The following is a 26,940-nucleotide window of genomic DNA, read 5'->3' as shown; positions in this document are numbered from 1 at the left end:
AATGAAAATTGACAAGCTCTCACACACGTCCACGCGCTGAGTGTTTATATAAATAAACCGGATGACAATAGAAAATTCGCAAGGCAAAGAAAAATATGGCCTGAACTTGGGTGCGGATGTGGGGGGGAAACGCTTACGGAATTTTAAAATGCTTCATCTCATCCTTTGTTCGTTTTTCGGCTGCGAGTCCCTCCCAAAAAAAAGCCCTGACAGGTGCCAAAAAGAAAAGGAAAAGTCAATAGATTGTTTAGGCACTTACATTTTCAAGAAAATGTGCCAGCAAAAGTGAAAGTTTTTTTATGAAAAATTATTCTTACATAAAATTGCATATAATATAAATCATGATTTAAAAACAGAATTTTTTATTTACAAATTCAAATAGCAATAGTTGACTTGCTAGTAAAAGACTCCCGAACTTAGTAAAGCCAAAAAAAACAAGCTTTGTGTTGATTTAATGATTCATTAGTTTCAAACGTAAAATTACCTTATATCCCACATTAAATGACTTTATGTTAATTAATTAAAGTGACTTTTAGACCAAACAGAGCACGCCTTTGTTTTATTACACAACGAATGGAGTGAATCATCAAAGTGCTTTCTGGGCTGATGACTAAATAGCTCAATAGTTTGAACAATCATTTATTTACCATTCGATGGCTGAGTAATGACATTTTCTTATTGCATATTTAATACGGAATTATTGATGTCGAATGAGTGAGAAGACAACAGAAATAAATCGAATTATCTAAATTGAATAATTAATTTGTATATTATGATCAAGCTGATGTTGTTTCTATTTTAATTTAAATTTAACAAGTTGGAGATTTGAGGCAACACTTTAGTGTACATATTTTTGTAGAGTATAAAATAAGTGGCTTAAGTAATAATGAGCCCTATTTGTTAGGTGAGCTAGCTACACCTTCACAGGTGTAAATAACTTCGTTCAGATAGATGAGCTCATCAGGTATTCAAGTTAATGATATTACATATATATATATATATTGTGTGTATTTGGCGGGGAACATTACTTTTTCAATTTCAATTACGCACCCTGCAATCCCCAATGATTCCGAAAGTGGAAATCTTTTGGCTAATGCCTCCCAAGTGTAACTCGTGCAAAATTGCGTTGAAAGGTCTCGAAAAACTTACTTCATATATGTATGTATATATGTATGTGTGTTTTTTCGGGGGTGTGGAATAACAACAACAATTGGCGGATGTGAAGTGGATTGGGGGTGTAACATGTGTAACAACAAGTGTTAAGTCAAACACCTTTTTGTACCCACCCCTCCACCAAATGCGACTGGCCAGCGCAATTTGTCATTTGGTAAATGAAAAAAATAGAGCCGAGAAAGTTGGAGAGGTTTACCTGGCACTGGCTCTATTAAATATTCACCCCTTTTTTTTTGGTGGGCCAAACGAAATCCAAGAAATAAAAGAAGGCACAGGGGAAAGAGAAACCCCTCAACGTGTAAGTTTCGTTTATTTGCTGATGTTTACAAATTTTCACGGCAAAATGAAAAAAGTTTTCCTGTTCTCGATAAGGTGAAGTTGTTTCTGTTGTTTCTAGTGGGTGTGTATATTTTTTGGTCACTTATGCAACCATTGCCATGGAACGTGAGTTGCTGCGAAAACTTGTTTAGTATTGTTTTGTTTTTCCAGCTCCGCTCCTTGGCCACTTGTCCTTGTCATGTGTCAAGTTGGTGAGTTGGTAAACAACTTGCCAAGGAAATGCAAAAGAAATTGGAAAATTGGAAAGGGTGACCAAAGCGGTTTATAGAAATATAGATTGTCCATTAAGCCGGGGCCATACCCTCATAATTTTCCCGTTTCCTATTTCCCATTTGCCATTCGCCATTTCCGTTGACCATTGACAGTAATGAGTCCAGGGGCTCCTGACAACGCCTAAAAGCTGGCAACAGTTTGCCCAAATTGCTTATTTATGCCATGTCCACGTTTGCCAATGTGTGTGTGACCCATGTTTGAGCCATACCTTGTGCATGCGGCTTTACACATACCCAGTAGTGCATTAAACTGAGGAAATTGAGGTATGTAACGCTTCAGTTCTAGTTACTACTTACTAGTCCTACTTTAAATTCTCAAATATGTACAATTTCTTGTGAAATTAAGAGCTTAAACAACAACTAAACTGATTTCCTGCCCAGCAAGGGTACCTATAAGTTCGGTATTTCGATTGCAGAACATTTGCCGCTATTAGTTATGTAAAGTGCGACTGGCTGTATGGTTTTTTTTTGTTTTTTCCCTGTTTTGTCCAGCCGTGTTGCGGTCACTCCCCACACCCCCCTTAAATACCCACCGAAACTCATACCCCTGCCTGAAATTTTTGTTGATTTGTCACGTAGGACAACCAAATGACAGATATACGAAATATATACGTTTCAGTAACGAGAGGATACGGCATGTGGCCACCAGATGGCGCTGCGGTCGATCGGTGACTGACCACTGCAGTGCACTGGCTGGCGCCATCGTGTTCAAATTGCGAATTATGCTAATTTGCATTCTCTGCTTCACTTCTCCACCTTATCGCCTTTTACCCATTCTCCTGTTCGCTTTCCCACTTTCCCACTTTCTTTTGCCTCCGGTCCGCTTCCTTTTACACTTGTAAACGTGTCAAAAAATCTAGTTTCATACATTTCCGCCTCCCATTCAATTTCACCGGACGGTGTTATGTTTCATAAAATATGCAGAAAGGGGGTGGCAGCAGTGTGACAGGGAAGGGGGGTGGTGAAAGGGCAGAGAGAGAAAGACATAGAGAGATGGATTTCACTGCAATACTAAAACTAATAGCAAAATAGTTGATTTCCTGTTTTTGCAGTTTTTATTGAAAAGATAAATATTCGATTGATATTTGGTTATGATGACAATTACTAAAAAGTTTCTGTTGTTTACTTTAAAGCCATATTTTTTTGTGTGTTTTGGGCAAAGAGATATTTTTGGGTTTAGCGATGCGACGTGAAAATGCGTACCGGAAACCGGAAAAGCAAATCAGGTGGCCATTTGTCTCAGTGCAGCTGTCGCCGTCCCCAGAGTTTCCACCATGGGGGCATAATGCGTCATCGTCGGCGGTGGCTTTATATTTACCGTTACACCGGCAACGCACACACACACACACACACACCCACACGCACAAATACTCACACTCATACACAGACAAGTGTGCGTCGTCACATGTGCGCAACAAATTGCGTCTGCCGCTTTGAATTTTTGCGGTTACATTTCCGTTGCACCGGCGGGCGAGAACGGCGACATCGACGGCATTTCAATAAGCCAAAAGGAAAGCGACACTAAGGGGGAGGGGGAGGAGGTGGACTAAGGAAGTAAAAGGGGACAGGGAAAGCCAGAAGATGAAGGCTCAGATGGAAGAAGGACTCGAAGAATCGGTATCTTACAGATGCTTTTCCCGCACATTGGTATGCAACGAAAAATTAATTCGCTAGAATCAGCAAACTCGCGAAACGTAAGTAAAAACTAGATGAGTTTAAGTCGAAAATTCGATCCTAATGCTTTTCAGACTTACAGTATTATATTTTAGCTAGTATCCATTGAGCATACATTAATATTTTTTGATTTACTTGATGGATTTCGGTGCCACTGTGCCGGCATGTGCAGTCGCAAAGTGTGCAGCGTGAATGAGAAGAAAAAAATAGAATATAAATCTGATTTATGCCCCTGGCTATTCTGGCTATTGCCGGCCCCCTTAGAAAGTGGCCACATGTGGGGATGTGCTAGTGGTGAGATACAGAGATTGGAAGAAATCGCAGCAAATTCGCATCAAATTTTCATATTTACTATGAATTACAAATTGTCAGATTATGGAAATGGTGTTTTGCCTTTGGCCCAGCTGGGAATCAGTTTTTGGCTTAGCCTCTTACGGTTATTGATCTTGCAGGCTACACATGATGCACAGGAAAAAAAGACTACTACTAAATGTTCTGGATATAAAGGAAATATATATAATAAAATACGCTGAATGCCATGTTAGTAAAAACTAGATTTTGTGTGATTTTTCTATTACCTAGTGAGTTACATGTAATTCTCTAGTAACAATTCTCTCAGTGCACGTACATGATTGCTCATAATTCGCACGTGTGTGTGTGTGTGAGTGTGTGTGTTCGTAAGTGTGAGTGTGTTTGGCCTGTGCGTCGTAGTAGTTAAGATAGATTTTTGTTGATGTTATGACTCATGGATGTCTGCTGGTGGAATAAGCGGAATAGATAGAGTCATAGAAGCGCATATGGATGGGTGGGATGGGATGAGGCGAGATTTTCTTTATTTTTGTTGCCTCTGGTGGAGGATTAGGTGGCCTGGATGTTTAGCTCCTGCGGTCTCCCTTTGGCATAACCTGATACTTGGGGCAAAGCTATTCCATTCCAGGCCATAATACCTGTGGACAAATAATTACAACAACAGCCGAGTGGGCTTTTGGGTGCGCATGTAGCATATTTAATGACAAAGGAACTCGTGTCAAGGATTACTAATTAGTGTCTGGACGTTGACGACCATGATGATGTTGCCCTGATGTTGCCTGCTCTCTTGTTGCTGTTTATGTCCTTTGGCTTAAGTGCACACCCCCCAACCATTCAACCATCCACCCGGCAACCGCCCAAAATCCAAAAAGGGGCGGGGCTGGGTTATTTTCGTTTATATATTTGCTTTTTAAATTGACTTTGGGCGCGCTGGCAAATTGAGTTGTCCAATGGCGTCTGTCTGATAAGCGTGTGCCATGTTCCAAGTCTTACCTGCGGCTTAAGTGAAATTTCCTCAAGGGTTTTAATATCACTGGGTAGTGCGGGGGAGGGGGGGCGGGGATTACACTTGTCCTTTCAGCAGATGGGCGGAAGGGGGGTGGGTGGCAAGTGGGTGGTGGTGCCTGTTTAATTGCGGTGGGGGCACATTCACCGCCTGCGTTAGTGGCTCGTACAAAAATGTGCGCCATTTGCGGCTGCTGCCTAAGCTGATTTGTATTTAATGAGCTGTATATCCTTAAACACACTCACGCTTGGCTACACAGCGAAAACCATTTCGCTATTACAAATTGCTGCCAATTAAACATTAACAAATCATTAAAAACGCACACAGATATCATAAGCTAGTTGTAAAAGCATTAATAAATTGGCGTTCGCGCACTTTTAGGCAAGTTCATAAGTACAATTTGGACATTTGTTTTAATTAATTATTTTTGTCAGTGCATTGCGGCACAGACAGGCACTTATAAGGGCAGACAAATTGCCGTTAGTCTCGACGGCGAAATGAAAACATTTACTTGAGGGATGCGGGATTAAGGATGGCAACGCGTCTGGCTGGGAAACCTAATGTGGGTGGTGCTCTGCCACCTGTCAGCGACTTTTCCACTCTCCGAAAAGCATCAACCTCACATCATCGCCAATTATTTGTTTATCTTGCGGAGCCCAGTGGTTTGTAGTGGGTGGTTTGGGTGGTTTTGGGTGGTTTGGGTGGCTCGGGTGGTTCATGGTTGCCTGGGAGGCTGTGTGGTTGGTGCTTTCTTTCTGGCTTATCCACGGAAACCCCGTATTTGCTTAGCATTATGCCGAGCTCCGTTTTTTGATGTTTTAACCCCGCGGCCAGGGCATCATGCTCTTAACCCTCGAGTGGAGATTCATAAATTAAATTCCTCGAATATTTTGGCAATTGGAACATTTTGAGACATCTCAAAAGCAGACGAAACGAAACTTGTTTGCCTAGCAACAAATACGGAAAGGCAAAACCCACAAGTTATCCACTTAAAGTTCTGCAGTCTAGCCATATTGAAATTTAATCTAGTGAAATAATATTTAAATATGGCTGGGTTAATACATACATATGTCTGACATGAGATAATTAAACGCAAAGTTTGCTTAAGCAGTTTGAAATATTCTAAAATGGGTTTTCTTTAATATGTACTCTTTAATAACATAAGCGAATACTTTACAGAATTTGTATTATTTCATATAAATTCTTTGCTTCTTTTTCATGTAGCATTAAAAATTAAATATTTCTTTTCAATTTGGCTAAGCAATCTTTTCAATTTCCGGCCCTGTGTTCTGGAATAAATCTAGCTCATTGCCATGCTTTTTTTCTGTTTTTTGTTGTGGCAAAGGAATTTTGTGTGGACTAATAACAATGATAAGGATGTGGCTAAGGATTGTCCCTCCTGCCACTTGCCACTTGCCACGCAGCTGTGGCTGAGTCATAGACAAGCCATTAACTGAGTCGGTGGGGTAATCTCGATGTCCTGAATGGGAAATGTCCTTGCCAGAGTTGCCTCTTTCCATCGGTTAGCAGCTGCCTTTTGGCGGCGGACAAAGCTTAATCGACTTTGCCGACATTAAATGCGTGCGGTTAGCCAAGCCCAAACTTGGAAAACCCCTCTCTCTCTATCGGAAAATGGCGTGAAAAACAGTTTTCCCACACCCGTCCCCTGTCGCCAAAGCCAAAGAAGAACATCCCCTGTTTTGGACCGTTGTATTATTTATGCCCATAAAAATATTATTGCCATTTTTTCGCATTTGGATTTGTGTGCGAGTCTCCGCCGCTTACTTTATTTTGTAGACGTCATGGAGGGAAAAACACCCAAGGCACACAACGTCTTGTCAAATGTCAGGCGTGAAGTGTTTGTTGATGCGCCGCCCTACAGGATATACATACATACATACATATATATATATATGATATTTAGAGTGGGGAAAGCCGAAGGAAGCGCCGGAAATGCTGCGTAATTGGACCCATATGCTCAGGAATGCCAATAGTGGCTGGAGTGGAAAAAGGATATGACCGTGGCCACCGCATCTTGGGTAGCTTGGTAGTTTTTGCGTGGTGGTGACATCGTGTGGAACCTGCCATCGCCCCATCAAATGCCAGATTAGTCAGGCACTGTGACTCCGCAAAAGAAAAAGGGGTCTCTGCCAGGAGCCACCACAAAAAAGTGCGGTTTTTTGAGAAGAAATCCAATTGGGCTGTTTTTGGGGCTATGGTTTGTGGTTTACCCAGTTTTTTAGGGAGAACCTCCCGCTGCGAATGTGAAAATATTCAGAAATAGTAGAACTTCCTGAAAAATGCTGGTTACTAATGACAATTAGGGGTAAGTTATATTCACAAAATGGATTCTAAAGAGAAGGCTGTAAGCTATTTAAAGTTAAGTATCAAGACAATTGCTGTACAAATTATATTTAATTTGTTGCAAATTTTGAAACATGCCAGCAAACACGCGATTAAAGCAAAAATGCAAAGGGTATCAAGTGGCAAATGTTGTGTATAGATTTTTGTTAAAAGCAATTTTGTTGTCATGCAATCTGAATCTAACCCCATTTCATTTTCGAACTTGTTCTATTTAAACAAACCACGACTAACTGCCTTTTCCAAATCAGCTAAAAACCATTGGCAATCAGCAGCACAGGGAATACAAATCAAATTTGGTCAACAGCATGGCACCTAAATTGATGAAACAACCATTAAAAATCGGCAAAAAAGCAGGTTGCGGATTAGATAATGGCCAGTGGGCAATGGCCACGGATGTTGGCTGACCTAGCCCACAATCTGCAGTCCGTAGTCCATAGTCCGTAGTCGGTAGTCCATATTCCGTAGTCCAAAGTCCGTAGTCCGCAGTACGCAAACTGCCAAAGTTTGATTGCATTTTGAGGTTAGCGGCTAACTGGAGCGACTGTACTGTAATTTCCGATCTGGCAAATGGGAATGGAAATGGGAATGGCCATTGGGTCTCAATTATGGCCACTCGGCAATGGGCAATTCATTTGGCCGCGCCACGTAATGTCCATTTAAACAAAGAATGGAAGGCAGCAAAGGCAAAGGGAGGGATGGCTGCAAATATTCGCAAATAAAGTGGCGATTGGATATTACAACTTTCCGGTCACTGCATTTCTGCAAAGTTCACAAAACTACAACACTCGGTGTACAAGCAGCGCCCATCCAGTTGAGCCCAGTTGAACCACCCACATTCATACATCCACAACCACACTCACACTCACACACACACTCAACCCATTGAACCACTCACCCACTCGATAAAGTGCCACCCGCTCAACTTCTGCTCCCGTAAGCAGAACAATTTCCAATGTTCGCTCAACTGTGGTGGCAACGAAAGGAGCTGAATATGTCCTATACAAATGCCAACTGCAGGACTATACATACATATATATGTGGGACTACGGAACTACAGGACTATGGAAGTACAGGACTACGGAACTACAGGACTACGGGACTACGGGACTACGGGACTACAGGACTACGCGGACTACGGACTACGAACCGGAAACCGGAAGTTGGCTTCGCTTTGCACTGGGCCAAATAAAAGAAAAGTTAAAACCAAAAAGGGAGCATGCAAGAAAAAAAGAGGGGGTGGCGGGCGAACCTGGACGTTTGGCAACATGTGTAGTATTTAAAACTCAACCGGCCTTGGTCAGCGGCCACAAATGAATTTATTTATTTTACAGTCTCACTTCGCCATCTCCTTATCCATTTACCCGTTTAATACTCTACCAAAGAGTTAGTACAAATAAAGGGCTAAATTGCATTTTACAGCTTTCGATTTATAAGCACAAACTTAATGCAAACTACACTTTACTTTACTTGTTGAATTTTTATTAAATTATATGGTAAATGTAACAAATCTTTGTAATTAGTTTTGTTTGGTAGAGTATTTCTCGATTCGTTTGCGGCTTCAATTTGTATCTTTCTTCACTGGGTTTCCCCTCGCTCTGTTGTGTGATTTTCATTGCATTTGGCCAAACAATTTATGTGGCCCAAAGGGGTGGTCGTTGTCACTTGGCCAGAGTTTGAATCTGGACAGGGATGTGCCTGTGGATGTGGATCAGGATGTGGAAGAGGATGAGGATGTGCCTGTGGATGGTGCACTCCTGATCTCCAGCCACCCTTGACTCGCTGGCAAAGTCAAAGTTGTCTGCCGGCACGCATCACATCGCATCGCGTTTGGTTTGAGTGTGTTGCGACATTGAAATTTATAGACCTGGTTCTGGTTTGGGTCTGCTCCTGACAGTCAGGTGGTGCGCCATTCAAGTGGTGCAGAGGATACGTTTACAACGCACCACTCATCCGCAGCATTCGTGTGTCTGCGCTTTAAACAAACAGCAAACATAAAAAAATGTAAAAAAAAAAGGAAAACAACATAGAAACACATCGAAACATACCGAAAAATATTTAATTAAAATTTATGTGCAACCCCAAAAGCAAGTCAACCTGCCCCCACTACGTAGCATGCCCCGGAAAGTGACGGCTGCAGTCGAGGGAACGCTTTCGACGATGACACCCTTCAGCGACCTCCCCCAACCCCCTCAATCCCCCTTAACCTGCAGAATCCGCTGGGGTTGAGCACTTGAAACTTTGCTTTTTACCGCTTTGCTGCAACACTTGCAAAAAAGCCGTGTGAAATACATAAAAAAGAGGCTATAAAAATGGTTAAACAATTAAGCAAGTATTTAACAACTTGATGCATAATTTGATTGCTTATTTTAAAAAATTTTGTATTTACTCTAAATTGGCATTTATAAAATCGAAGGGCAGAAATTTTCTAAATGCGTTTGCTCCCAAATGTCCCATTGACGAGGCCGCGTCGGCCATTTTTAATGGTTCCGCTGCAGAAGGACGCCCCCGGTTCGGTTCAGTGTATTTGCAGGAGAAGCGGAAAAAATGAAAAATATTTTGCATACTTGCCGGCGCATATGCCGCAAAATGCTTGGCCGAAGAGCTATTAAAAAGTTTCCAAACATAATGAAGGGAAATACATCTTTATATATATATATATAAATATATATATACAATAGGGGAGTCCCCTTTTTCTAGGGGTTGCAAAACTGAGTGAGTGTGTGTGTGTGTGTAAGTGCGTGGAGTGTGTAAACACTTCGCGAAGCAATTGCCCGGTCAGAAGGCGGAAATTTACCTGTAATCGGCCACGCATTAACCAAACAAATCAATTGAGCGTTAAAGGCCAAAAGGCCAACAAGGCAACAGGGGATTGAGTTTGAGTTTGGGTTTGGGTGTGGGTTTTAGCCTGGATATATGTAATGGGTAATTGAAAGTGGCCCATTCGAGCTAATCAATCAAGAGAGAGCGAGAGAGAGAGAGATAGGAGCAAGGTGGCAGCTTGGAACTTGGAAACTTTGATCTAGGCGGTGAGCTAACGCCAATCGATTAATCAATCAATCAATCAATCAGCCAAACAACCAGACAGATAACGCCAGTTTAACGGATTGCAAAGCAAAGCAAAGCAAAGCAAAGCAAAGGTCAAAGGGTACCGGGGTTTCGGTGCCAATTAGCGAAGCTCAACATCTGGATTAGGGACGCGAATTAGCGATTGAGAGTGACAAGGGCAACGGGCGTGAAGGAGATTACCCACTGATATCGACCAATGTTAACTCTGATGCCCTTTCGATTCACTTGCATTTAACTCAATTAAGATAGCTGTTCATTAAGGAAGCTAGACAATCAATATTGGTCGGGGTCACCAATCTGTGCATTAAACACTATTGCAACTGGAAATGCAAAGAATAGTTATAGAGCTTTCACTGGCAACAGAAGTCACTATTGATGCAACTACCATTGCATAAAAAATCCATCCATTTATTCAGTGAAAGACGCTGAGGTCACCGCGATAGAATGGCATTGCATATGAAGCAGCCAGCACCACGAGCGCTTTTGTTACCTGTCGGTGTCGTTTTAATAAAAATCAAAGCCAGGCACAAAATAGATGGATACAGAGGATAGGGGAGCGACCACAGAACACAGAATGTGCCACAAGATGCAAGAGATTTCCCGTTTTCTGTGGCAACGCCATCTCCGCAATATGCCAGCTGAATAGAGGCAAGGAGCAAGAACCGAGAACGAAGAACCCAGGACCATCATTTCCTGCGCGGCCAAAATGTGTCACACAAAAGCCAGTTGGCGGAGACAAGGGCAACATGTGGCCAGGACTCGTTGCAGTGGGCCCAGTGCCAAAGTGCCTGCGGTTATGCAGGCAAAAAGAGTGGAAATTCGCATGGAACGGAGGCGACACCGAAAATGGCTGGCTGGCGGCAGCAGCAGCAGCAGCAGCAGCCTTGCAACATTTACCTGCAACTCTTGTGCGGAACGAGCGCATTAATGCCGCCTTTAAAATTTATGATATTTACTCAGCTCAGACAGAGAGAACCCAGAACCCAAACATCCCTTTGCCCCTTTTGCCATTTACAACGCAGTGGGTGGTTAGGTGCATTATGCATTTTGCATTTTGCATTTAGCACTCGGCATTTCGCATTTGCCATTTGGCTCGAAAGACCTGTGAGCCGTGAGCCGTGAGCCCTGAGCCAAAGTGGCAATCACGACGATGGCCAAGCCAATGAGTCATCGTCTGCTTTTGTGGCTGCTGATTTCCCTTACATAAGGAGGCACTCAGCTTTCACTGCAGCCAATTTGGTGGCTATACAATTTAGTTTAGCTGGATGTCAGTAAATAATGAAGAAACTATAAACACTGCTTGCAATCTTGTTAATTATGACAAGAAAGTGTTGTAAAGTTATCAAAGTTGTCTACAAGGCTTTGCTCATAAATGTTTTACTCTAGCAGTTAATGGTAACCTTTTTCTTTGACCAAACCCAAGCGTGGGTCCATAAAGACGGCCTGCGACCCATGTCAGACGATGTTAACACCTCGGAGAGCCAGACACTGGGTGCAGCAACCGGCCAATTGCCCGGACAAGACGCCATCACCAGGTCCTTCCTCCTCCGGAATTGGCCTTTCAATCGCCCAACTAACTAACTCATGGCCCCGGGACATCAGCGACAAACATCTGTGCACAAAAGTTGGCCATAGTTGGCCCCACTCATGCCATGGACCACCGCCATGAGCAACTGGCTCAGTTCAGTTCAGTTTCAGTTGAAGCTCCAGCGTTCAGTTGAAGCTTCCTTTCATTTCACTTCGCCGCACGACGTTCGCATGTCAACACCTGAGACGTTCGCTATCGCTGAAAATATATATATATACGTATATTTTTTTTTTGTATTTTGTAATTTTCTTAAGTGTTGTCATCGTGGTGCTGGAAATTATTGGCAACATGTTCTGTCGTCTCTGCTGGATTGATTTTAACGCCGGCGAGTCGATGGTGGAGTGCGCGGGTCCCTGTGGAAGTTGCTACCATCGCAATTGTGTCGACGTCACCGGGGATGTGGCGCACATCCTGGCCAACGGCGGTGGTTACTATTCCGGTTTGGAATGGTATTGCCGCACTTGTCGTCAACTTTATCGCCTGCAAGTGTACTTCGAGGTAGCTATAAGTGAAGAACGACTCCATTCCACAAAATCTCTAGTTCTGATGGGATTTACGGCAAATTCGCGCTCGGCAGCCCGGAAACTTTCCTTTCTGATTGAATTTGTGGCGTGTGTCTGAGTTTTCTGTTCGTTTCTCGATGACCTTGGGGCGGAGACTCTGGCACAAGTTACCCAAGTCAGAAATTAAATTATGCTTCGCTTTTTGATTGCTCCATGGCAAAGGATAATCATAATAGCATTAACGAAATTAGCTTAAACGCAACTGTACTTGGAAAACTCTAAAGTGGATGTATAATGTGTGAAAAAGCTCAAGTTATTCTATAAATAAATGTTTAGATACAGAAGACAAATTGCAAAAGAGCATGGGACAAGCCAAAAGATTAGGTTTTGTATACGTAATGGCGCCCTTCGCAATGTTTTGCCACCTACTGTACTTGCTGCACCAAATGGACTTTTAATGTTGAGTCCTGTGTAAAATGACCAGAATAAGTTTGGCTTAAGGCGGTAATTTGTTGACCACTTTAATCCATCTCGATTCGTTTCCATCAGCTGCTAAGCTCTTCCGCTTTTCCTATGCTCCCTTCCCAATCCGCTATATCCGCTATATATATGTATTTATATACACCAACCCCTTCTCGCTTCACCACTTAACGTTAATTGCAATACTCAAGACTTTGCCTTCGGTATCAACAGCAACAGCAACAGCAACAAAGCTTTGTACATTTGCATCATCTGGGCTTGAATCTTTAGCAGGTGGAAAATGTGTGAGTGGTGGGTGGTGGCGATATGGGGGAAAAGCGCCAACAAAAGAACCAGCTGGAAAAGCATCGTCGCCATTTTTAATTGTAACTGTAATTTAGCCATTGTTGTACACTTTTGATGACGCAGACGTTCAGCCAAATGGCAAGAAGTCTGCTTCTGGGCTTAAAAGATATGCCATGGGTTGGAAAATGGGGGAAAGCAAAAAAAAAACAGTTGGGAAAGGCGGGGGGGTCCACACACTTGAGGTGCACGTGTCGTGGCGTTCGTTATTGTTTTTCCCTCGCTTTTGCTTTTTTTTTTTTTATTTTTATTCAGTTCAAGGGTATTCATATGCAACGTGGGAAAGCCTGTCAAAAATATTTAAGGTAAGGTTTCCAAAATAGCCAAGAAGTTTTTCAATTTGAGAACGTTGTGCATCATGAACACTTCAGTTGCAGCATGACTCATAGCAATCTTTTGCTAGGATGTTTAAAACTTCTTATTATATTGTATATTATAGTCATTTTATTTCTTTAAGTAAGTGATGTGTATATATATTTAAATATTTGAAACCTTGACTCATATCATCTTAAGTATTAATTATGTGGGGGATTTATCATATCTATCTATCCACAAATACATCTTTTATCTTACACCGACTAATTGAGCAAATCCCGCTTCTTATTATGCCATTCCAGATTGCCATCTGTGATGATTACAGCCTGCCCGTAGACTTTGTTAAAAAACGACCGTCCAGCTTCGATCCGTGCCTGGCGGAGGCGATACCAGCGAATCCCGAGCACTGGATAGCCCCCAGTCCGCAAACCGAGTTTGTAAGTCCATGCTCGTTAAGTGGGTTGTTTGAGTGGCTTGGTGGTTGAGTGGTTCAGTGGTTGGGTGGTTGGGTGGTTCAGTGGCTCAGTGTTTCAGTGGTTGGGTGACTGGGCCGTTGAGATGGATGGTTGTCTCTCTCGTTGGTGGGGCAATGGCAATTAACTGCTCCGGACAGCTAATTGATAAACTGCACGCTCCAGCGAATCGAGTGGTGGCAGTGGTGATGATGGTGGTGCTGGTGGTCTGGGATTTTGGACAAGTCGCATCAACATCAGCCGCATCAGAATCAGCAGCAGCAGCATCAGCATCAGCATCAGCAGTGCGTTAATGAAAAGCTCTCTCCTGCCCCATGCCCCCCTGTCCCCTGCTCTTTTGGCTTATCCTGCAGCGGCAGGCGGACAAACAAAGAGCTGCTCAAACAATGCACGGACTATTGGCTAAATATTGAACAACAAAAAAAAAAAAATTAAAAAAAATAGAAGCGCAAAAAACCAGGAAAGCCAAGGCAAAATATATAAGCGATACAAACAAAAGGGGAAGTGGAAGTGGAAGTTGGGGGCAAAATGACAAACAAACGAATCTGCCCAGCGGGCGATGGCTGAACATAAAGAATGGACACGGATAGGATAATAGCCAAGTTTGGCTGCCACTTCAGCTGCTTTTTAGCCAGATTTATAGGTGCAAAATCGGACACTACAGTGCATTAATATTTACTATTTGAATGGCTATTCTTGATCTAAATTTGCATCAATTATTGAAAAAATATTTAAAAATATATAGGGCCAGATAGAAAAACACAAAAATTGTAGGAAAAAGTTTAAAAGACTTTTAAGAATTTGGAGTATAACTTTTGGCCAATGAATTGCTCTTTAATAAATGATTTTTTTTATAATTAGTAAATAAACATAGTATAGATTTATTTAAAGTTTTTAAGGCCGAACTCGTTCAACAACGTTATGGAACCAATTTTGTTATGATTATATTCTGCTTATTTCTGCCAATCAAAGTTTCCCAGCACTAAAGTAAACGCAAAGAGCAAAAGAAAGCGATAGAAAAGCCGCTGAGATAGAAGATAGCAGAAGAGATAACCTCGGGCTGCAGCAAATGCGTCGTGCCACAAATCAAATGATGCCCCCAAAAACCAAAAAATCACCATGCCTCGTGCCCCAAAGCCCCCGACCTCTGAAACCGCCCCGGGTGGGCAAAAAAAGGAAAAATAAAATACGAAAAAACCCCCCCAAGGGGGTGGTGCGTCGCCTCTTTTTTTATGGCCCATACGGAAATATTTCGCTTCGTGTTTTGTTCCCTTTTGCATATTGCCACTAAAAATGAAAAGGAAAGCCGCATGAGGCGCACACATAAAACACACAGAGAATCTGACTAAGGAACAAGATGCAGGGCTTTCATGCCACTTGAAATTCATTTTTATTGAAATTTGTTTAGCTCGGAATGGCGGGGAATGCTGCCAAGAAAATACGATTTGCGGCAACGACCTTCAGCTCGACTCGAACTTCTGCAGATTGAAACCATATTGAGGGTGTGGAGTGGATAAATCAGTGCCAAGTATTCGAATCCTAAGATGGCAGAAAGTCTCGTAATTTAAGGGCAAATAACTGAAACAGAGTGCTATCTGAAAATTAATAACAATCAATTGGTGTAAATATAATATTTCAAGGACTGCTATTTCCATTCACTTGGAATTGAGCAAGCACTTAAGCTTATTACTTTTCAGATGGATTTATTGAGTGGGAGGGTAGTGTGAAAATCAACAAGTTGTTACATTTTTCTACACAATTTTTATGCAAGCTATCACATATTACTACTTTAATTTATTACTATCATATATTAGTACTTAAATTCTACTTTAATTGATTAACAAAGTAATGCAAACACGTGAGCTACCGACTAATATGCATAATTCATGGGAATTTAAAGCTGCTTAAGGTTTTAGCACACAGGAAGTTGTGTGTACACATTACAGCTAATTAAATGGCCATAAATGTTTTGAAAACAATCTTCCTCGAATTTCATGGCATCTTCTTCCTATTTTTCCTACATTTTTTATATGCACATAATCCTGGCTGTTCGTCCTTCTTCCGGGAAAAATAATATTCCAGCAGCAAATGGCCCAAAGCGATAACGTTTAGCGCCTTTCGATGCTCGGCTTTTCCCTCTGCTCGCCGTCCTTTTCCCTCGCTCTATACCGCTCTCTTTCCCACGCTCGGCATTTTCCTCGCTGCATTAGTATGCAGTGTGTGTGTATGTGTGTATATGTGTGGTAAAGCCGTGTGCGTGTGAGCCTGCTCACAATTATTAATGTAATTTTCTCTTATGACTTTTGTTTGCCATAAACAGCGAAAGATAGAAGATAAACAGAGAAAACAGGCGCTACACTTGCAATAAAATATGCACATGTTGATTTACTTTTTGCTGAATAAAAAATAACACATTTATGACAAATATATATATATTAGGCAATATATATATATAAAAGGCAACATGCTAAAGACTCATTTGATTAGAAGCATTATATTCAAAGTATTTTGCTTATTAGGTTATCAATTTCAGGACTATTTTCATTGGTAGTGTAGCAGCATCCATGTGATGATGCCATAATAGCTTTCACCAGCCATTGTTATTTTCTTTACTTTCTTTTTGTTTTTTGTTTTTTTCGTTGGCAACTCACGTTTTAATGGAAGCGAACGCGACATTTTTCGATATATGTACATATGTATATGTTTGTATGTGGAGCGTCTGGCTGTGAAGTGGAATCTGTTAAAAAAAAAAAACAAGAGAAAAAAAGTGAGTTTGTGGAAATGGAAGGAAATTCGTTTGGCTTTTGCAGTTGTTGCTATTACTCTCCATGGAGTAATATTCAACGATAACTCACACAAACACAAAAGGCGGCAGTCCGGACACGTTTGTGTACATGTTTGCGTGCTTTTTGTTTATTTCAATAACTTCGCTATGCCCTCTATGTGTACATGCGCATATATACATATATATGTATATATATATATTATTTTTACTTTTCAACATAATAAAACAGCGAAGCAAAACGAACAGACAGCGTCAGCTTAGATATCACTCATACGACGCGTTGTCTGCGCCTGAAGTACTGACTATCAGATGCTCTTTGAAAGAAGGTAGGGTAAGCAAATTAGTTAGCCTATTTTAATGATAACCAATGTGAGCTAACTAGAAGTTGAGTTTGCTAGAAGTCCAGTTGAGTCCAACCAACATTGTTTTGGTAACATTTTCTCTATGCGGATTACACGTGGGTTGTTGCTTAAGGGATGTCCATTGGTCGCCCAACAATGGGAGTGGCAAGGATGGGAGTTAGATTTGCAGACAGGACATTAGAGCTCCCATCACTCCCCCCATTTGCGTTGAATTCTTTTTTCATTAAAGTTGGCATAAAAATCACGTTGCTGCGGCAACAAGCGCAGACAAGTGGAGTCGGAAGTGAAGTTTGGTGACGGTATCCAGCAGTTTTCATTATTCTAGATGTGCCCCTCCTCCCTCCCAATTCCTTGTCCGATTTGTGGGCGCAATCGTGCATGAGTATATGCCATATGTGTGTGGTATATGTACATACATATGTACATATGTATATGTTGGGCACAACGCATAAACGTCTGCTTATATCGCTTGTGGATAATCAAAGGCAAATATTTAAACGGGTACATCTGAATGGATGGATGACTGAAGAGAGAGCCACCCATTCCCAACTCTCCCCTTTCGCCTGGTTAACAGGGCACAACCCCATTATCAATGTGCCTTGGAAACCAACCCACCACCCCCCTCATCGTGGTATAAATGCGCCGGAAGGCAGGAGCGCCAGCACTCGGTTTCAAGTTCAAATTCATTAAAAATGTTTTTGATTCAGGCAGAGAAGAGTGTGTGGCCCACCACTTCTCTCGTAATTTATGTGTTTCAATTAAAAAAGTTCCCGCACCAGCAATGCAATGCATCTGCACTTGTCTTCGCATGCAGAACAATGACAACCCTGCACCAGAGTTGTCTCCGTCAATTTCCGCTAGCATCATATCAGGATACCGCAGGCTAACCCAGCCGCAGGGCAAGTTACCAAGTGGACATGGGACATGGGACATGGGGCCATGTAAACGGAAATTTATGTTTAGCATAATGGATCCAGGAATGGAGTCTGGGCAAGGGGAGCCACTATAGATCCATAGATACCGTCGAGCCTCATAATTTGCACACATTAGGATCCTGTGTTGATGTTGCACCACCGATGTTGCAGTTCCGTAATGTCCAGCTATTTGTCAAACCCAACGGATGTGAATCGATGGGGTTGGGCGAGAGCAGAAGGCAAGGATACTCGTATTGTGATTGACATGGATTGTTATGAACAAACTGAGGAACTGGGATGCACGAATGGGGCGGTTAGAACATGGAATATTGTGTATGAGAAATGAAATCCATCTATCAAGAAGGAAATATCCAGACAAATGGCGAATGAAGCGAGGGGAATGCGGTGTCTTTGATTGCCATCAATACGAACAGTTTGCAGTTCGAATTTCAATTTCATTATTACGAGCTCAAAGGGGTGAGACACTCATCCAATACATTTAATGTTTTGTCCAAAAAAATGATTATTTAATTAGGAAAAACATACATAACTTCGCTACAAACGATTTTCGCCAAAAATGCTATATTTACGATTGGTGTTTTCTGTATAATTTGGCCAAAAATGGTCAGAAAGCAAAAAGAATTACAGTTTTTTACTCCTAATTACCAATACCATCCATCCAAATCACTCTTTGACCGACTTTGTCAAAATAATTTTTGGCCAAATTTTCGCAATTTTTGTAAGGGGTAACATCATTAAAATTTGCAAAAAATGTGAAAAAAATAGAATTTTTTTTGGAAAACACAGTTCGATTGGGAATTTAATTACGAACTCAACGAGGTATGACATTCCAAATTCAGACAAATATTTTCAACGTTGTATCCGAAAAACTGATTATTTTATGATGAAAATCCAAAACAAAAGAAAAGGTTGTGAGGCGTAGCATGCTACCAATTCCGAAAATGTAGCACATTAGTTACGTATCCGCCACCGAACCCAAATGGAAAGGAGGCTTAAAAGTGTTGCCTGCTTTTGGGGGGAAAAGCTTGATTCGATTGGCGGTTTGCGGCGTAGTTGGTGCTTTTAGTGACCGGCGGGGGGAGGGAAACCCAATAAGCGCCACAATCGCGTTGGCCACGCACATTCCTTTATTCTTTTCAATTAAATGCCAAACAAATTGGAAATTGAAATGCAAATCAAATTAGCCGCGTAACAAAATGCTAATGCCCCTTCTTCTTTTCCTTTCTTTGCCTCCCTTTCTTGATTTCCGTTTTGCCTGCTGTTTGAACCAACAGCTGCCATTTGGTGAAGCCCAACAAGCGTTGCAGCTACAATCAGCAGCACCAACAGCAGCAGCAGCAGCAGCAACAACATCTGCAGCAGCAGCAGCGGCAGCGGCAAGCGCAACTGCAGCAGCTCCACAACTACCGCCCCCGCTGCCCGCCCCCGTGGCAACATTGCCCACTCAGGCGGCGACGGCAGCAGCAGCAGCAGCAGCAACAACAGCTGCGATTTTGGCCACTCACCAGCAGCAGCAACAGCATTTGAGCAGCAGCAGCAACAACAACAACAACGGCGGCAACACACACGGCCAACAGCATACGCACAGCAACAACAACAACACATTGCCAGTAGGGGCACAGCAGCAGCAGCTGCAGCAACAACCACAACAACGTGCAACATTGCAACATCCACCGCTGCCCAACAGCAACATCAAGCAGGCATCGGTGAAATTGATCGAAGGATATTCAGATCCCAAGGATACGCGCAATCACAAGAAGGTCTACCACAAAAAGGCCAAGAAACGTTCAACGACTGGCCACAAGCGGCATCAGCAGCAGCATCAGCAGCAGCCGCACCAGCATCAGCAGCAGCAACAGCAGCAGTTGCATCAGCAGCAAACGTTGCCAACGCCCAGAAGTGCGCAGCAGCAACAGCAGCAAAAGTTGCAGCAGCGGCATTCCACCTACAACAACAACAACGGCAACTTAAGGAAGGACAAACGCAACAGTCAATACAACTCAGGTATGCCACATGATAAGTAAACTATTATTAAGCAAAAACTGAAAAAAGTATTCAAGCTTGATTAATTAATTGCGAAAACTATAGCTGCAGTTTGTAAAAAGGCACATGCATATTTACAACTTTTATAAACTTTACTCAACCACAAAAAAAAGAAGAAAACCCTCTTTGAATCAATAATCAAAGTGGAATCAGCTAAAGTTCATTAGGCGTTCATGGTCCAGAGATCGTTGCAATCCTGAATCCAGAAAGGACCCCACTGCAAGTGGCCAGCAATTAGGAAAACCCAAAGGCGGTTCAACTTTTCTCGCTGCGGCTACATCGATTATCCAAGCGTAAAATGGAAACTGGCAGGCTCTGATTAAGGGGCGCAAAGGGAAGCAACTGCAGTAAGATGGAGAGTTAGTTGTCCTCCACGGATGCAGTGGGGGTGATGAGGTGATGGGGTGATGGGGTGATGGTGAATGTGGCCATGGAGACAGTGGAGCAAGCAGCGGGCAGCCAAGCGCCAAATAGACTGCGTCAACTCCATTTGCGTTCCGATTGCGTGGCCCGCGGCGCCGCAATGTCGTCGCAGCGACTTAATTAGAAACTGTCAGCGCCAACTCAGTGCCTCGGAAAATAGAATCCGCATCTGAAATTAACCAGACGCCTGTCTATTTGCAAACTAGATTGTTAAATTGGCCAGCTAGGTGGGAAATATATATTTAAACACACTCTTTAATTGAATTTAAGCACGAAGACTTACTTATTTCTTTGATCATTTGCAGACTCCTCGGCTCCGAAGTCTTCCGACGACGAGGCGGACATCGACGAGGAGGTTGAGCAGCAACCGCTGCCCGTGCCACAAGCAGCGGCCCAGAGTGCTCCACTAACAGCCGCCGGTCTCAACTCTCCGGACTCCATATCCGATGACCTGGTGCGTCCGCTTCCGCCGCAACTGCAGCGCAGTCCGCGCAAACTGACCGTCGCTCCCGCGGAGCACAACAAGCGCCAGCCCTCGCCCTACTACTACTCCGATCTGCTCAAGAGTCGGGACAAAGACAAGGATAAGGACAAGGATAAGGACAAAGATAAGGATAAGGACAAGGATAAGGACAAAGATAAGGATAAGGACAAGGATAAGGACAGAGATAAGGATAAGGAACGGGACAAGGACAGGGAGGACTTTAAGCTCAAGTGTCGCCAATCGACGGCCAGTGAACCGCCGCAGCAAACTCAAACGCAGCTGGCTGGCTACCGGAAGAGCTCCAGCTTGGATGTGCCGCCGGCGGAGGAGCAGCCGGAAGCAGAGAGTCACGAGGAGGAGGAGGATCCCAGGACGGGACAGGACTCGCAGTCCACGCCCAAGCGTTACAGTTTCACCGAGGAGGGTGTACACATCATTCGCTGCGAGACGCCCAGCACCAGCACATCCGAGGAATCCGATTGCAGTGAGTGCCTCAAGCGACGCAAGTGGCACGCTCGTGCCTTAGCCTTAGTGCGCAAGACCTGCAACGTTCAGCCACGAAATCAGAATCCCACTGGCAGCGAACTTCAGCTGCAGCTGCAGCACTGCGACGCCGGCGAGGGCGAACTACTCAAGTGCTGTCCACCGCCACCGGCTCCAGCGGAGATCCAGGTGAGTCAATCCTCTAGTTCTCATTACGAGATTCATTGAAATCGATTTGCTTTGCTTGCAGGTTCAGGTCCAGCCGATGCCACCGCACCGCCTGCTGGGACCAGCAGCCGTGTGCGGAGCCTGCATCACATCCGCTCCTGCCTCCTCCTTGGCCGGCGGACGGGGCAGCGAGCTCGGCGATGATCTGGAAGAGGAGTACTTCCGGCCGCGCAGCATCTTCTATGTGCATCCGCATGGCGTCCACGAGTGCGTCGAGTGCGCCCAGCCAGCCCAGCCTGCGACTGTTCAAGCGCCAACGCTGAGCAATCCATCGCTCGATATCTACGGCGACGACGAGGACGAAGTGGACGGCGACGAGGACGAAGAGGACGACTCCGAGGACATCATGGGCAGCCGGCGTCGGCAGATCTATGAGACTGCCTTTGACTGCAAGATAGCCAAGTCGGATGACGATCTGGATGAGGTGGATCGCATTACCAATTGCTCGGTGCTGCTGCAGTTGAGTAATGGCAATGGTACCGACATCACCAAGGTCACCGGCTCCACCAAGACGCGAGCCGAGTGCAAGCGAGCCAAGAACTCCAAGAACCAGGCTCTGCAAGAGCAAACGGGCGAGGCCCATGTCCAGGTGCATCATGTGGAGGCGGAGCTGGGCAAGCTGCAGCTGAGTCAAGTGGACCAGCAGAATCAGAACCAGAACCAGAGCCAGGGTCAGCAGCATGGAGTCAGTGCCACCGGTAGTGGAGCAAGTGCATCCAGCACGCAGCAGTTGCCCGTGCGGGGATATACCCCATCGCCGCCATCGACGGCTCCGTTGCCAATGAAATTTCCGGGCAAACATGATCGCTACCTGAACATGAACAGCATCAGGAGTGCACCCAATCTGCCCGCCGCCAATCCAGCGCATCCCCGTCTCCGGGATCTCCGTCTGCCCATCCAGTCCATGCGGCATCAGTGCGGCGGCAGCAGCAATGACAACAGTCTCACCGACAGCGCCTACGTGAATCCGCCCTCGACCAACTCGAATTCGAATGCGGCATCGGCATCCGCCTCGGCCTCCGTCTCGGCAACCGGATCAGCAGCTGCCCGCCGACCGCGTTCCTTTGTGCTGGAATCGGGCCGGGTGCTGGAGCTGCGACGCAGTGCCCAGGGCCACCAGGGTGGTCAGTCGACCCACCATCACCATCATCATCATCATCATGCGCCGGGGAGCAGGAGAAATCGCCATGGCCACGGCCAGGGGCAAACGGCCGGTGGTGGCCACAACTACAGCAGCACAGAGAGCATTGCCACCTCGAGCAGTGGCGGCAGCATGGAATCGCTGCGTTCCAGCACCAGCGAGGGCAATCGCAGCACCTCCAGCTCCGAGTCGCGGCACTCCAGTTCGCTGAGTTCGCACAGCTCGGAGAGCGGCAGTGGTGGCAGTGGCGGTAGCGGTGGCTCCAGTGTGGCCTACCCCCTGCGACCGGCTCCGCTTCTGCTGCACTCCAAGCTGCACATCCTGAGTCCCATTTCCGACAAGTCCTCGCAGGAGCCGGCCTCGGCCAGTGCGTCGGAGCAATCGCAGCAGCCGTCCCAGCAGCTGGCGCCGATGGCGTCGCAGGAAGACGATTCCACAACGAGTGCCACCCCAGCCGGGAACCAAGTCCAGGTGACTGCCTCCTTGAAGCAGCCGCGTAGCAATCGCGGTGCTCCGAATAAGGCACTGCTCCAGCTGGCCGATGAGCTACTGGGTTCGGATAGTGGCATATCGTTGCATTCCCGGGAGGAGGGCAAACCACAGACCTTGGCGCTTCAGCGTTTAACGCTGCCCAAGCTACAGTTGATTGGTGCCGAGGGAACCACAACGTCAGCAACGGCCACCGGTGCAGGAGGTAGCTCAGCGATGGGTGGCAGTAGCGGGGCCGGTGGATCAGGATCCGGATCCGGATCGGTAATTGCCAGCGGTTCGGCTGGCATACCGCAGGATCTGCGTGATCTGCCCTTCGATATGCCCAAATTGAGGCGACGCAAGACACTGCAACAGGAGGCCGCCTGCACATCGGGCAGTGCCACGTCCGTCGATCTCGGCGAGCTGCCCTTCGACATGCCCAAGCTGCGACGACGCCTGAGGGCCAATCAGGCGGAGATCAATAACCTGCTGATGCACAGCACCGAATCCAGTGGCATCTCGCAGGCTTCCTCTAGCCACTCGATGCGCGACGATCAGAAGTTGGCCAGCAAGTTGGGTTAGTTGACCTAAACTTAATCCGTGCATTTTCCTTATAACCAACTACTGATTTCTATCCCAATTACAGATACGGCACTGTTCCGGCAGAATCTAACCCTAAACCTCAATGAATCGCGACAGGCGACCAAGCAGTTTGGCAGCCTGGATCTGCGGGGACTCAATAGCAACAAGGAGCTGAACATGAATCTCAGCCAGGGATATGTCACTGCTGTGGATCTCATCGATGTGACCATACCGCTGGAGCGACAAGGGTAAGTTACTCAACTGAAATTCGAGTAATATAAAATAGCAATTCTCAACTTTATGTTTCAGTTGGTACCACGGTGCCATAACGCGAATTGAGGCGGAGACCACACTGCGTCCGCTGTCCGAGGGATCCTTCCTGGTGCGCAACTGCGAGTCCACGAAGCAGGACTACTCGCTATCCCTCAAGTAAGTGAAGTGAAGTGAAGTGAAGTAATGTGAAGTGATTGCCTCTGCAAATACTTGATGATAATCATCTGAATCGTTGCTTTTTAGGGGTGCCAAGGGCTTCATGCACATGCGCATCCAGCGCAACGAGACCGGACAGTACATCCTGGGCCAGTTTAGCCGTCCCTTCGAGACGGTACCGGAGATGATCCGGCACTTTTGCCTCAACCGGCTGCCAGTGCGCGGTGCCGAGCACATGTGTCTGATCGAGCCGGTCATCGCCCAGCTGCTCTAGAGAGGCTCCAAGGACTCAAAGGCCGGGAACACCGGGAGTTAGCCGATCAATGGCTTTAGAGGCTCCAGGGGGAAGGGGAACCAAACAGAATTACATATTAATAGCGTGTAGAGAACGTAGGAACCTATGTGAACATTGTGTATGCACTAGTTATATATGCGAGTTAGTTGTAAAAGGATGATGGCAATTTTTTCATGTTTTTTTTTTGGCCTCGAACTTTGTATGTCGGTCTACTAAAGTACACACCCACACACACACACACAACTCACTCACTAACACACGAACTAGTTTAGCGTTTAAAGTACGTAGCACATTCAGACAATACCAGCAAATGACAAAAAAAAAAAAAAAAAGAAAACCAAACAACAAACGATATTTATATAGAAGGCATATATACAAGCGAGACGATATATACAAGAGCATATAGATACGGATAACAAGAGCACTTGACGACAGTTGCTAAATACGTAGTTGGTACATGATGATCCCAAATGCGGACAAAGATGGTACAGATTTTAGATGTGTTTACACCGAACCGAGCATCAGATTAGGAGCAACTAATTGTAGCATTGGGCGCCAAAAAAAAAAAGAAAAGAGAACAAAACAAAAAGAACCCTTCCGTTTGGCTAAAGATTTACGGTAGAACACATACAACTCACTTCTAGCGATTATATGGTCAAAACTTATGCAACTTTTCGCAGCACACACACTCACACACACACACACTCGCCCACTAGCACCGCCCAGCATCGTCCGATTATTCAGATAATTACGCCATTATTTATAAACCCCGATTCCTTTGGCGACGGATTCTAGTGGGCATCGCTTAAGGCACCTTTACACTAAGAAAAGTTTTAGCAAGCAACTCTAAAAATTTGTTGATTAATTTTATGTTACCAAAACGAAGAAAACGAACAAAAAAAAATATCTAAAATATGTATATCTATATGTATGAGAACTAACTTTAGCAAGAGCGATGTCTTTTTTTTTTTTGGTCTTAGCTGTAGGTCAGAGGTACGCGAAATAGAACGCTCAAAGCGCTTTTGGTTAATGGATCGAAACGAATAGGATCAGATCAGATCGGATCGGATCGGATCAGATGAAATAGGAGGATCGATCGATCGAATGGGATCGATAGAGATGGTTAGACGAGGCAAGGATATAGCAACGCATATGAAATGTCAGTTTAAGTGTTAGTTTCTAATTGAGCGAACGAAGTGCAGACTATATATATATATATACATAAATATATATTTATGTAAATATATATATATATATTGAATGCTGAAAAATGATATATACTTACTATTTATATTTCTATATATACATCTATATATATATATACACGATATTAAAGAGCAGTCAATGGTTTTTTGGTTCCAGTTCCGAAAGAGAAGCAAGTGTCAGGATGCAGGATGCTAATTAACTAATTAACTAATTATTGTTTCTGGCAGTTTTCTGTTCCACCCTCGTACCGCCGAGCAATACAACTGATTTCCAGTATCTCACCCAAAAGTTATGTTTATATGTGTGTGCCAAAGTATTATTCTAGTCGTATGTATGTGAATCGAATCTCCGTGTGAATATATTATTTTCTATATGTTGATTGTTGCCTAATTTCTAATACTCAAGCAATTCAATGCAGTGCAATATACGAATACGTTTATATATCTCGGTTATGTATCTATGATTTGACTAATTTAGCTTTAAGTTAAGAATGCCCTGATTTGTCCATAGTTAAGCGAATCGGTTGATAACCATCTCCATTTTGGCGAAAGCTGCGCCAGTTTGTAAACGGCTTTTGTAAATATAATACGGAATATAAATACAACACGACAGTTATGTACGATATATACAAGTCGGTATGATTTTAGTTGCAAAACACAACTTTTAAGCTAAGATTTCAACTTCACACATAGAAACAGCAAATCCACATACATAAACGACGTACATAGCAATGTATTTTTGAGGCTTCCGTAGCAGTAAAAAAAAAAAAGAAAAACCCAACCAACCAAACTACCAAAAATCAACCAAAATTCCAAGATTATCGCAGCACTCGGACAACGTTTACACCTGCAATCCATGAGATCGTAGTGCAAATTCGCTGAGTGTCGATCGCTTCCGTTTTGTTGTGTATAAAGATTGTACTTTTAGGTCTGTGGATGATGATGATGATGAACAACCGGCTTACTCTAACCGAAACTTGTACTCCAAACTAGAGGCGCTCTCTATCTACGGCACCCTAATATCTGATTAATTCAATTAGTACAGAGCGAATACGTAACAAGAACTTAACAAACAGAAACCGTAACAACAAACGAAAGAAACGAAATGTATTGAATAAAAATAAATATGATAAATTTCCAAAAACTATTATTAGTCTCATTGCTGCAGTG

The 26,940-nt window shown here is 44.1% G+C and overlaps 1 protein-coding gene and 1 pseudogene across 1 annotated transcript in view; both read left to right on the top strand.

The window, feature by feature from the left end:
- The window catches only part of LOC120457139, a 47,928-nt gene extending 21,533 nt beyond the window's left edge, over positions 1 to 26,395 (top strand). The window contains exons 4-10 of the mRNA XM_039644395.2: positions 13,734 to 13,868; positions 19,261 to 19,990; positions 20,758 to 21,608; positions 21,670 to 23,836; positions 23,906 to 24,089; positions 24,151 to 24,270; positions 24,358 to 26,395. Of these exons, the coding sequence (XP_039500329.1) occupies positions 13,734 to 13,868; positions 19,261 to 19,990; positions 20,758 to 21,608; positions 21,670 to 23,836; positions 23,906 to 24,089; positions 24,151 to 24,270; positions 24,358 to 24,544 (4,374 nt within the window). The 3' untranslated portion in view covers positions 24,545 to 26,395. The remainder of the gene's footprint in view (positions 1 to 13,733; positions 13,869 to 19,260; positions 19,991 to 20,757; positions 21,609 to 21,669; positions 23,837 to 23,905; positions 24,090 to 24,150; positions 24,271 to 24,357) is intronic.
- On the top strand, positions 11,591 to 12,412 carry LOC120457156 (annotated as a pseudogene).
- Positions 26,396 to 26,940: the final 545 nt, after the last annotated feature.

The sequence above is a fragment of the Drosophila santomea genome, chromosome X (genome assembly GCF_016746245.2).
Source record: "Drosophila santomea strain STO CAGO 1482 chromosome X, Prin_Dsan_1.1, whole genome shotgun sequence".
NCBI lineage: Eukaryota > Metazoa > Arthropoda > Insecta > Diptera > Drosophilidae > Drosophila > Drosophila santomea.
The sequence above is the reverse complement of the archived record's forward strand: the minus strand, read 5'-3'. Positions and strand labels throughout refer to the sequence as shown.